Consider the following 12,446-nt stretch of genomic DNA (forward strand, 5'->3'; position numbering starts at 1 on the left):
CAACACCTTGACACGCCTCACAGCTTCTGAGACACTGTAATTTGGAGTGACGAGACCAAAATTGATTTATGGTAACAACCATAAGTGCTATGTTTGAAGAGGGGTCAACAAGTCCTAAAGTGAACAGAATACCATCCCCACTGTGAAGCATGAAGGTGGCTCACTGATGTTTTGGGGCTGTGTGAGCGCTAAAGGCACATGGAATCTTGTGAAAACTGATGGCAAGATGAATGCGGCATGTTATCAGAAAATACTGGCAAACAATATGCATTCTTCTACACGAAAGCACACTCTTAGACATTCCAGTATGACAATGACCCTAAGCACAAGGCCTTTACCCCAGCTTCTTTAGCAAGCTTGTGGTTGTCTTGGAGGTGTGTTTGGGATCATCATCATGTTGGAATACTGCCCTGCGGCCCAGTCTCCGAAGGGAGGGGATCATGCTCTGCTTCAGTTTGTCACAGTACATGTTGGCATTCATGGTTCCCTCAATGAACTGTAGCTCCCCCAGTGCCGGCAGCACTCATGCAGCCCCAGACCATGACACTCCCACCAACATGCATGACTGTAGGCAAGACACACCAGGCCTAGTACTCCTCACCTGGTTGCCACCACACACGCTTGATAACCATCTGAACAAACTTTTTTTTTCAGATCCTCAGGGAGTTCCATGCCATGAGGTGCCATGTTGAACTTCCAGTGACCAGTATGAGGGAGTGTAAATGTAACACACCTGCTCCCCATACACACCTGCTCCCCATTCACACCTGAGACCTTGTAACACTAACGGGTCACATGACACCAGGGAGGGAAAATGGCTAATTGGAACCAATTTGGACATTTTCACTTAGAGTGTACTCACTTTGTTGCCAGCGGTTTAGACAATAATGGCAGTGTTTTGAGTTATTTTGCAGTTATGAAAAGTTATGATCAAATATTAGCAAAAATGTGAGGGGTGTACTCACTTATGAGATACTTTGTGCTTTCTGTGCAAATGCAGTATTTCAGGTAAGGACACAAAGACCAACACTTCACATGCTGTGTTTATCATTTTGTTCACAGTACTTCTCCAGTTGCAGAACCAGTTTTGTGTGTGACATGAATGCAAACATGTTACGCAGTTGTCTAGCCAGACATTTAGTTGCCAGAATAAATAAAGCCTTTACTAATTTTGGTCCAGAAAGCCTGACAGTATTCAAATTATAAGGCCAATATTTTTGTTTCCCTGTAGTTGAATGACAAGCATTCTACCTATCCAGTTAAGGTTTTTTCAGCGCAGCTACTCTGTTTCAGACATATGCCACCAATTAACAAATAATCTGACATATGTAACCAGTTAAAAAATCTAATATTCACATATCCCTGTGATCATCCAGATGAAGATTAGTTTTAAAGTAACCAACAGTTTAATGTTTAACTAAGAGTTTGCTAATGACTCATAACTGTACCCTAGTTACTTGGTGTTTGGTAATGAAGGCCTACTTTGCATCAACAACACTTACTCAATGACAGAAAAGTCATTCATAAGACATCTGATGGCACCTTTATTCATAGCAACTATTTTCTGAGTAAATAATCATTTGAATGTTAATTATATTTATGATTGTGTGTCAGGCAGTCACTCATGCAACAATATGCAAAATCATGATCCTACTTAACAGCTACTTCAATTAGGGTACAATCATTTAGTAACCAATTAATTATTATCCAATCATTGGACACTTATTTTGACTTAATGAGATGATGTGAGCTACAACAAACACGAGTGTGGGATGGCTTGACAACCAGCTCTTTAATGGCGTTGCAACACAACCTTGTTAATGACAATAAGGCAAACAATTTATCCTAGGCTACTAAAACGAACAACAAAACTTAGAATTGTTAAAAATTATACAAAAATTATACTAAAAATAGATGGAAAGCTGGGAAATGTTTCTCACCTTGACCTTTTTCTTTGGGTCTGGATCATTTTTTTGTTCGGATCTCAACAAGTCTCAGAAAATGATTGAGAAGGCACCAATCAGAGGCAACATTTTTAAATCATATACAGTTCAACTTCTCACAAAGCATTTCACAGTATTTTTAAACTATAAAATATGAAGACATTTTCATCAACCCTATCAAATACAAATGACAAAATCCTATTTTGTATTTTAAATATGTATTTTAAATACTGCCCATCCCTGCCTGGAATGATATGATAGAGCCCATATGATGAGCATTATGTGTAATCTACATTAAATATGGCAAAGTACCTGCAGTAACATTGTTTTAAAAGAAAAGTGTAATTTTAAGTATAAAATACACACAGAATGACAATCATTTAAGTATCTGAAGTCTGAACCACCAGTCTCTCTCACTCAGCATAATGTCACCCAATCGCAAGGAGAAGGTAAGCTGGCAGTGGTCAGAGACTACTTTTGTCAAGATGCCCAGCCTAACTGGTACAAAGAGAAGTATAGCATCAACATCATCATCAGGAAGTAGTTGATTTGGGTAAAGACAAATACTGGTGCAGAACCCAGTTAAGATAATTTGATTATCGGAGGTTATCTGGTCTTCGAGATATCTGGTATTAAGTCTTAGAGCTTTGTTTCGATTGTTCACTCCATAAATATTCACTAGATTAAATGGGGTTGCGTGGATCTCTCCTACCGCAATCAAAAAGTGACCATAATTTCAGCAACATTAGTTTACGTGAAAATGGTATACCTCACACTTTAGCCAGGAGAAATTGAGTGATATACCTACCCCTCAATACCCAAGTTTAGTCTGTAAATCCTCCTTCAGATGGATTTCTTATATGAAAATGATATCAACAGACAGGAATTTTAGATGGGCTATGACTTTACCTATCTTGATTGGAATCAAGAAATATAGGTGTGTGGAGTTTTCAATGGTATTGGAACATTCACTGGAACCAGATGTTAAAGGTCAGTTGAAAAGAAAATGGGGCCATTTGGCCACACACACCAGTAACAGATTTGGCCTCAGAAAATGTATGCGTTTGCAAAAATGAACATCATACCTACTGTAAAATATGGTGGGGAATCTTTGATGTTAGTGGGCATTTCCACTGTTCCTAAAGATAAACGTTTTCTGTAATGTTTTCTCTGAACTGTGTTATAGTATGAAGTATTTTAGAATATCAAGTTTCTAAAAAAATTGGTGCTGTGATGAAAATGCCTGGAAAAGGAAAAATGCACTTGGCTCCCAAGCACAGTAAAGGAGGATGGCTTGAGGGGTATGTTCTCCAATGATCACACAGTATTCCAGAATAATATTTAATTTTGGGTTCACAAAGTATCCAAAACTAAAATTAAATGCCACATCCAAGAAGCTACTAAGTGAAGTGCATTAATTAAATTTACCACAGTAGCACCTGTGTGATAGTTGTACGTGTGTGTGTGTGTGTGTGTGTGTGTGTGTGTGTGTGTGTGTGTGACAGAGCTGCTACACAGACATGATAAAAGTGTCTGTGCAGAGTCCATACATCCAACACCAAATCCCACAATTTCAAAGCTAACAATCCCAGTTTCCTCAGCGAGTCGAGCTAGCTAGCTAGATGACGAGAAAATTAAAAGCTATTTTCAAGTGATTAACCAAAACCCCAAACGAGCCTGCGATGAAGAAACTAAAGAACCACCAATGCCAAACAAAATTAAGGACAAAGCGAAAGGGAACATTTTCAGATGTGACGCTGATTGGAAAAGGGATTTCCCTTGGTTAACTTTTGATGCGAAACAGCAGCTCTTGTTCTGTTGCTGGTGCAGGGAGGCTCCAGAATACAATGGAGCAGACAGTCTTTACGCACTCTAGTGGGTCACGGCACAAAGGGATAACATAAAAAACAAAGCACTTCCCACTAATGATTTACACACTTCATTTAAATAATATTGTATGCATGATGAAATACATTTAAATTGAGATTTCCGCTGCTAAATTTGAAATGTCATTTATAGATTTTTTTTTTAATATACAGTTGTTATGACTCTGCAATTTACTATTATGGGCAAACAAAGAAAATGTTTGTCTGAAAACATTTTTTGTTAAGGTTTGGATTTTGTGTGCCTCGTATGCAACGTTTATGTCCTTCGTCAGTCACATACCCATATAAGTGATGAACTGCTCTACTGTTTTTAGAGATGGTAACACACGTATTATACTCGTGCTACACTTTTGGTTCTTGTGCTACAACACGATCAAGCTCTGTAACACCAGTGAAATGTGCCAAAAAAGTTTTCGTACAACCCTGCTGAGGCTTTAAAACATGATGCCATCACTTAAGATGGAAGTGTTTGAGAACGAGATTACCAGATGAGACATAAAGATGCGTGGTAATAATACATTATAATAATAGTTAAGCAGTACAACAGGGGTGTGCAGAATAGAATCTCGAAACATTAGACTCTTCAGTCCTAGGCATAGATGGGTTACTGACAAGCCCCGAGTTCCACTCTTATAACCTAAGAACAAGAAGTGGCTCCAGTAGGCATTAGATCAATAATGTCAGACAGCTTACGAGTGGAAAAACATTGCCCGGTCAGACAAATCCTGGTTTGTGTTACATCATGCTGATACAGAGTCAGGATTTGTTGCAAGTCCACCCTTCTTCAAGTGAATACGTCCAGCATCATAATGCCATGTCACAAAGCATGTCTCGTCTCACAATGGTTCCATGGACATAACTGGGAGTTCAGTTTACCAGAGTAGCTTGCATAGTTCCCAATCCTTATCTGGTACCCGAGACAGAATTTTCCACAGGCCGTTAATTAAAGCGCCATTGCAGTATTTGGAGTATTTTTGACGTCTCGTTTCATTTTTCGACAACATTTTATGCGCAATGTAGCCTAACATTACGTGGGACAATGGAATATGTACCCAAAAATTACTTAAGTGACACTTAGTCTTTATGTTGCTTGGCTATTTGTTTTTCAATGTTGGTTTGAGTTCAAACTACTAGCAAATATGTCAGAGGAAACGTCACTCTTGGCAGAACTGTAAATGCCACTGTTCTACACATCCCAGGCACATGGTGGCGCTATACGTAGCGACATGTTGGAAGATTCTTGATTGCTTTTTTTTGCATGTCAGAGGGCTGGAAGAGGTGCACTGTGCTCACAAAACCTACGGAGATATCATCCTCCCCCATGAATAGATAAAACATTTTATTACTGCTCTCTTGTCCCTCTGGAGCAGATACAATATCTCACAAAAGTGAGTACACCCATCACAGTTAAAATATTTGATTATATCGGTTTCAGTGACAACACTGAAAAAATGACACTTTGCTACAATGTAAAGTAGTGAGTGTACAGCTTGTATAACAGTGTAAATTTGCTGTCCCCTCAAAATAACACAACACAGCCATCAATGTCCAAACCACTGGCTACAAAAGTGAGTACACCCTTAAGTGAAAATGTCCAAATTGGGCCCAAAGTGTCAATATTTTGTGTGGCCACCATTATTTTCCAGCATTGTCTTAACCCTCTTGGGCATGGAGTTCACCAGAGATTCACAGGTTGCCACTGGAGCCCTCTTCCACTCCTCCACGACGATCACGGAGCTGGTGGATGTTAGAGACCTTGCACTACCCCACCTTCTGTTTGAGGATGCCCCACAGATGCTCAATAGGGTTTAGGTCTGGAGACATGCTTGGCCAGTCCATTACCTTTACCCTCAGCTTCTTTAGCAAGGCAGTGGACGTCTTGGAGGTGTGTTTGTGGTCGTTATCATGTTGGAATGCCGCCCTGCGGGCCAGTCTCCAAAGGGAGGGGATCAGGCTCTGCGTCAGTATGTCACAGTACATGTTGGCATGCATAGTTCCCTCAATTAACTGTAGCTCCCCAGTGCCGGCAGCACTCATGCAGCCCTAGACCTTGACACTCCCACCACCATGCTTGACTGTAGGCAAGACACACGTCTTTGTACCTAGTTGCCGCCACACACGCTTGACACCATCTGAACCAAATAAGTTTATCTTGGTCTCATCAGACCACAGGACATGGTTCCAGTAATCCATGTCCTTAGTCTGCTTGTCTTCAGCTAACTGTTTGCGGGCTTTCATGTGCATCATCTTTAGAAGAGGCTTCCTTCTGGGACGAAAGCCATGCAGACCAATTTGATGCCGTGTGTGGCGTATGGTCTGAGCACTAACAGGCTAACCCCCCACCCCTTCAACCTCTGCAGCAATGCTGGCAGCAATCATACATCCTTTTCCCAAAGACAACCTCTAGATATGACGCTGAGCATGTGAACTCAACTTCTTTGGTCGACCATGGCGAGGCCTGTTCTGAGTGGAACCTGTCCTGTTCAACCGCTGTATGGTCTTGGCCACCATGCTGCAGCTCAGTTTCAGGGTATTGGCAATCTTCTTACAGCCTAGGCCATCATTATATAGAGCAACATTTTTTCAGATCCTCAGAAAGTTATTTGCCATGAGGTGCTATGTTGAACTTCCAGTGACCAGTATGAGGGAGTGTGAGTGCGATAACACCAAATTTAACACAACTGCTCCCCATACACACTTGAGATCTTGTAACACTAACAAGTCACATGACACCAAGGAGGGAAAATGGCTAATTGGGCCCAATTTGGACATTTTCACTTAGGGGTGTACTCACTTTTGTTGCCAGTGGTTTAGACATTAATGGCTGTGCGCAGAGTTATTTTGAGGGGACAGCAAATGTACACTGTTATACAAGCTGTACACTCACTACTTTACATTGTAGCAAAGTGTCACATGAAAAGATGTACTCAAATATTTACAAAAATGTGAGGGTTGTACTCACTTTTGTGAGATACTGTATAGTGGGCAGTATTTTTCAAACATTGAATCGCAATACATAGAATTGTGAAAATCACAAATGATCTCATATCAGCACCTAAGTATAATGGTAAGATCATGTTGTAAGGTCCCTGGCAATTCCCAGCTTTACGACTGACTGGAATAAACTTGCCAAACTTGATCAGCTTGCATGAACTCCCTTAGGATGACTGGCCAAACTTGTCTTGCTGAAACCCAACTCCATAAGGATGATTAAGCAACACACGTTGGTCCAACATGACTCACCGACAAAAACTCGTCAAAGCTGATCTTGTTGTCCTTGTTGCGATCCAGCTTCTGAATTATCTCTCTGACTTTATAACCAGGCAGTGGAAGGTTGGCCTCCTTAAACAGTTCATGGAGCTCGTAGTCACAGATTGAGCCATTGCCATCAAGGTCTGCAAAAGCAAAGATAAACAGGAGTATTAAAATAATGATTTATCCAGAAGAATAAAACAAAAAGGGATGAGAAGTGAACATTTATTACAAAAAAAGTCAGTGAATGTACAATCAAGCAGCTGCAGCCTTTTATCCTAGACAATCAACTGTAAAATTACCAATTTTGTTAAATGCCTCTCTCAGTTCCTCCAGCTCATCTTTGGAGATCTTTCCTGCCATCTTGATGGTAATGACCCGAGGTGGACAGTCAAGAGAGGTGGGTCCTGTACAGACAAACAGTAAATAAACAAAGTATTAGAAAGACAGGGTACACAAGCTCATCCTACAAACGGGCATCCCCTATGAGCAACCTTTGATGTAACACTGACCCTCCATGACCTCATAGCAGAACTGGAAAAAGACAGATGTATTAGGGTGCAGCCAAACTGTCATTATTTTATCTATACCCATGACTTTCATATGCTGATGACAATGAAGAACCAAAGGGTTTATAATTATAGAAAATGTATTATATATCCATCCATTTTCACAGAAAAAAGTTTCAATGAGTTCTAATGGACTCGTTAGGAAGGCTGAGTATGTGAGTGCCACACTACCTCACTGAACACTCCACAACAGCAACACTCCACAACACAACACAGCATGACATGTTGGATTTTAGTCTACTACAGTAAGTTCAAATTAATTAATGACAATCCTGCTTGAAGGATGTCAATTCTTGTAGGATTATATAAATCAGATGAAGTGCTGTTTGATCATTTCTCCAGTTTCTATGGATTAAAACAACTTTGATAAGTACTGCAGATCAGGGCTCTAAGCTTCAGAGTCAAGGCAGCAGAACGATGCAGGATGCTAGGCATAGGATGCTATGTGTAGAAAAAGGAAACACTTATGAAATACTGATCTTTGGACATTAGTGGCCTAGAGTTGAGATGGGCTGGTCAACAATGAATACCCCCCCCAATGGCAACGGAGAGTGTTGCTGCTGTCATGATCCGCTGGGGTTTCTCCCAGGGATTTTCTTGCAATAGAAACCCTTGGGTGGGCTGCCTAAAAGTTATTTCGGCCCACCCAAGAAGAAAATGCAGAAAATACATTGAAAACCACCAATTTAGTCGGTAAGAAAATATGCTTACATTTCTTAAGGAATACAGAACCAAAGCGGGACAGCCAATCCAGTCGTAAATAACTTGTTCTTCTGATCTTGGACAGAAGTGTCTGGTAGCTACCAGCTACTAGCGCCGAAGTATGATCGTTTCTGTAGGCCTACTGACAGTGAAACAGTGAATATATTTGAAGCGAGATAAATCTCCCAGAACGAAGACTCTACCCTGTCTATTAGCCAAATTGTCCATTCATTTAAAAGTTAGATATAATAAATCTGCCGCCTGCATTTTAGTTTTGTGAAGAACTGGACAGTTACAGTAGCTAGATTATAGGTTCATGTTTCATGTAAAACCATGGCAAAAAGGCAAAATTATTCTCCACCTGTCAGAGTGAGAGCCAACTAATGGCTGCTATGTTAGCAAGGTGACCAGCAAGCCTAAACATTTCACTGACAAGTGGTTTTAATAAAACGTTAAATATTCAAGTTTTAATATCCATTTCATTTCAATACCCTTCTGTAACTGATTTATACAATTCAAGTACGTTTTTACATTTGGAAAATTCTTTGTAAACTAGTGACCCACTGACTAAAACTAGGGTGGAGGTGCTGGAGGAGGAGCAGACTGAGGGACAGCCAGCAGGAGTTGGAAGACATCTGTAAAATATCCAAACCAGTGTGATACTTAATTTTGCTAATGGGCTATTCTCAGAACCTATTATTATTATTATTATTATTGCTTTATCTAAAATGCTGAATGTGTAGGCAATGTTGCAGTGCCATTGTTCTCAGCTTAATGGAACATTTTTGCCGGACCGCGTAAGTGGAGCCAGGCAAGCAAGCAGGCAAGGCCGACCGACTATGAGCTGTTAGCTTTTGGAGGTATGAGTTTACCTCCACCAGAAATAGCGTCTATGAGCTGTTAGCTTTTGCCACTGGCTGTTTGAACAGCTTATTAGCCAGTAATAGGCTTACTGGTATCTTCTAACTTCTTAGGAATAATCATAAGAATTGAGCAATTTCTAGCGAGACTGAAGATGAACTTTTCCATGCCAGAAACTGCCGCAATGTAACCATATACAATTTAAGGTTTCGGTTTTACCCAGCAAAGTTTTCGGCAATACGGAATAATTCACAATGCATACTTCGCCTTGCCTGCGAGTAGATACAAACTCGGGACCTATAGTTTACAAGTCCGCTATTCATCAAGGGGTAGTTAGTCAGTCACATTGGGTGTGAAAACAGATTCACATTTTAAATACAATTTTGTGATAGGGTTTGAAATAGAAGAACAATATATAAAAAGGTATTAAAAATTGTTATCCGTCACTTTCAAGGAATCTGAAGATGTATTCCTGATGTATCACATGTTCTTTTAGATTGCAGGTGGGGTGATAGTGTTGTAAAGTTACACCACAGGAATGTGCTGAATGCAAATCGTTTGTCAATTGTTACACTTTACATATACATATTTTTATCTCTTCAAGGCCACCAAACAATTACGCCTACGAACCACACATACCAGCAACACAATATACATACTTTTACATTCTATGCAACAATTCCCACCCCTAACATATTTTTGATGACTGCTGATATGTAGTCCCTAGTGGTTATCTTTAGAAAGTACTTCACTCAGGCACCCAACCATTGTCATGTTGAACAGGTTTGAATGATTAAGGATTAATCTGTATTGAAGGAAGACTTGGGCTGACAAATACAGTGTGAATGAAACTACAATAATAAAACAACAACATCATGGATCATTCCAATCCAGGGGCAGACTCTTGAGCTTTTACAAATTATTGCTGCCAAGAAATGGGCTAGACTCAGACACAGTCTGGACTCTGAATTCCACACAATCAGCCTAGCAGAACAACATAATAGCTAACATGACTAGAAATGCCAGACAATACAGTGAATCTGTGCATAACTTCAAAATATTTGTGCTAGGTGTGACATTATCCATGAAAATACATGATCGATTCATCATGAGTCATGAGTTCATCCAGCAGAAGCATCTACCACAAATCCATTAGTGTTGCGCGGGTCAGCTGATTTATTTCCCCACACAAACAGGCCAACGATTCCGAATAAGCCATTTGCAACCGCTATTCTAAATGCATGAAGTGAAATTCTGAAGCATGCAAGAAATCCATAAACCAACAAAGGTGCTGCTGTAACATACAGTTTTTGTTTAGTGTTGTTTAGATCAAGCACTTCATTCTGTTTGAGTGCACACTGGCAGCTTTAAGTGTAGCTAAATTTGAGGCATATCATTGTCTAAGTCTAATAGATTATTGCAAAGAAATTCTACTTAGTAAAGTCACTCTCACAAGGCCTACTTAGTAAAGTCACTCTTCAAATGGTTGTTGGTCCAGCCTCATAAGCACTGTGTGCAAGGTTAGCCTCATTAGCTCTTTTGAGGTGTCCGAGTTCCTTTGCAGTGTTCACACTGCAAAAAAATGTAAGCGAACCATAGTGAGTTAAAAAGAAGGTTGTTGACAAGTGTAAAAACACCCTAACAGATGGCGTATGAAACTTGATAGAATTCCAACACAGAATAGCCTGTATTAAAGTAATTGCCCAGTGTTTGCAGATTTATATTAAATATGATCTATATATAATGGCCTACCAAAAATGTTTCATTAGGTATGGTAAAAGGTAGCTTATCTGTGTTGCAATAATGTGGTAGTTTGACTTCTTTTTGTGTTCTATGTTTGGAACACAAGAGTCAACAAAACAGGGAGTTTTTAAAAATGGGAGTCGGGAGTTTAAGCCATTGCCTTTCATAGGCAGAAGTGCAAAACATTAAAATATTTTTTCTTTGAAATATAAATCCATCCACGGTTTGGATTAACATCATTGTGCCAGTTACTCTCCAACCATTTACAGTGCCTCCAATGCCCATGTATTTCAAAACATTCTTCCATTATACAGGATTATCCATTATACAGGACTTCACTGCTGTTTCCTTTCTTTTTGGAACAGATGACACTGATAAGCTGCTGTACTTCAGAGAACACAAACACTTCATAATGAGCTACTGAGTGAGAGAAGGGGAGAGACATTGTATAGACCAGGGTTTGTCACACCTCTCTACAGTCTTTCTCAGACACTTTCCATTTGAGTTCTAACCCTAAATTGGTACAGCCGATTCAATTAGTAAACTAATCATAAAACCATTGTGTGGGGTGGGGCCAGGGAGAGGTTTGGTAAACCTAGGTATGGACAGAATATTCCACGTTGCAGATTGCACCAGAATCTTATATCGCTAATAAAATACCTTGTAATGACATGCTGCATTTTAAAATGTATTGGCTTGTAATGTTTCACATTTTAAGACAGAGTCTAAGATAAATGAATAGACATGGATATTCTACACAACAGAGGAAAGACTGCTGCACTCACTTGTGAGCAGGCCAGCCAGTGAGGGATTTCGAGAAGTAGACAGAAACATTTAGCAAATCTCTAGGCCAACTCCTGATGTCTTCTACAAACCTAGCCTAAAATGTCCCACTTCCTTTCTGGGTTTATACAATTTGGACTAGTTAGGTTATAAAACAGGAAAGGATAGGTTTTGTGTGAACAGTTACACTGTTTAGGGAGTGGTTTCTAAACATTAAAGATCCAAATGTTACGTTTAAAAGGTTGGCACCTCTAACACCTAGCCGTCCAATAACAGCTCCTACAATGTGTCATTATTATATATATTATTATTATTATACTTTGCAGTATTTTGGAAAAAAATCTTGGTTCTGTTTTTAAACTTAGAAATGTCAGTGTGAATACAAGAACAGCTCCTTCGGTAGTAATACTAATAAAATAATATTATTGACTACATACCTTAATTAATGCTAATTTAATGTTTAATGTTAATTACACACCTATAAAGATTTAATTAAAATATTATAACAGGTCTATTATTAAACAGTTAATGAAACATATCAATTGCATATCCATTGCACATTCACGACATGCTAAGTAAGGTTTCAGAGTAATGCATCTTAAAAGATACATCATTACAATGACGGCAAAGTCCCATCATAATGGCTATTCCCAAAACTGAGCATTTGTCATACTAATGGTTGTGCATATGCCAAAACCAAAAAAATA

The 12,446-nt window shown here is 39.5% G+C and overlaps 1 protein-coding gene across 1 annotated transcript in view; it reads right to left on the reverse strand.

The window, feature by feature from the left end:
* Positions 1-12,446, reverse strand: part of pls3 (plastin 3 (T isoform)) — a 42,122-nt gene that overhangs the window by 15,270 nt on the left and 14,406 nt on the right. Inside the window, exons 2-3 of the mRNA XM_010898828.4 lie at positions 7,384-7,488; positions 7,073-7,224 (exon numbers count right to left, since the gene is read on the reverse strand). Coding sequence (XP_010897130.1) covers positions 7,073-7,224; positions 7,384-7,444 — 213 coding nt within the window. The 5' untranslated portion in view covers positions 7,445-7,488. The remainder of the gene's footprint in view (positions 1-7,072; positions 7,225-7,383; positions 7,489-12,446) is intronic.

The sequence above is a fragment of the Esox lucius genome, chromosome 7, assembly GCF_011004845.1.
Source record: "Esox lucius isolate fEsoLuc1 chromosome 7, fEsoLuc1.pri, whole genome shotgun sequence".
Lineage (NCBI taxonomy): Eukaryota > Metazoa > Chordata > Actinopteri > Esociformes > Esocidae > Esox > Esox lucius.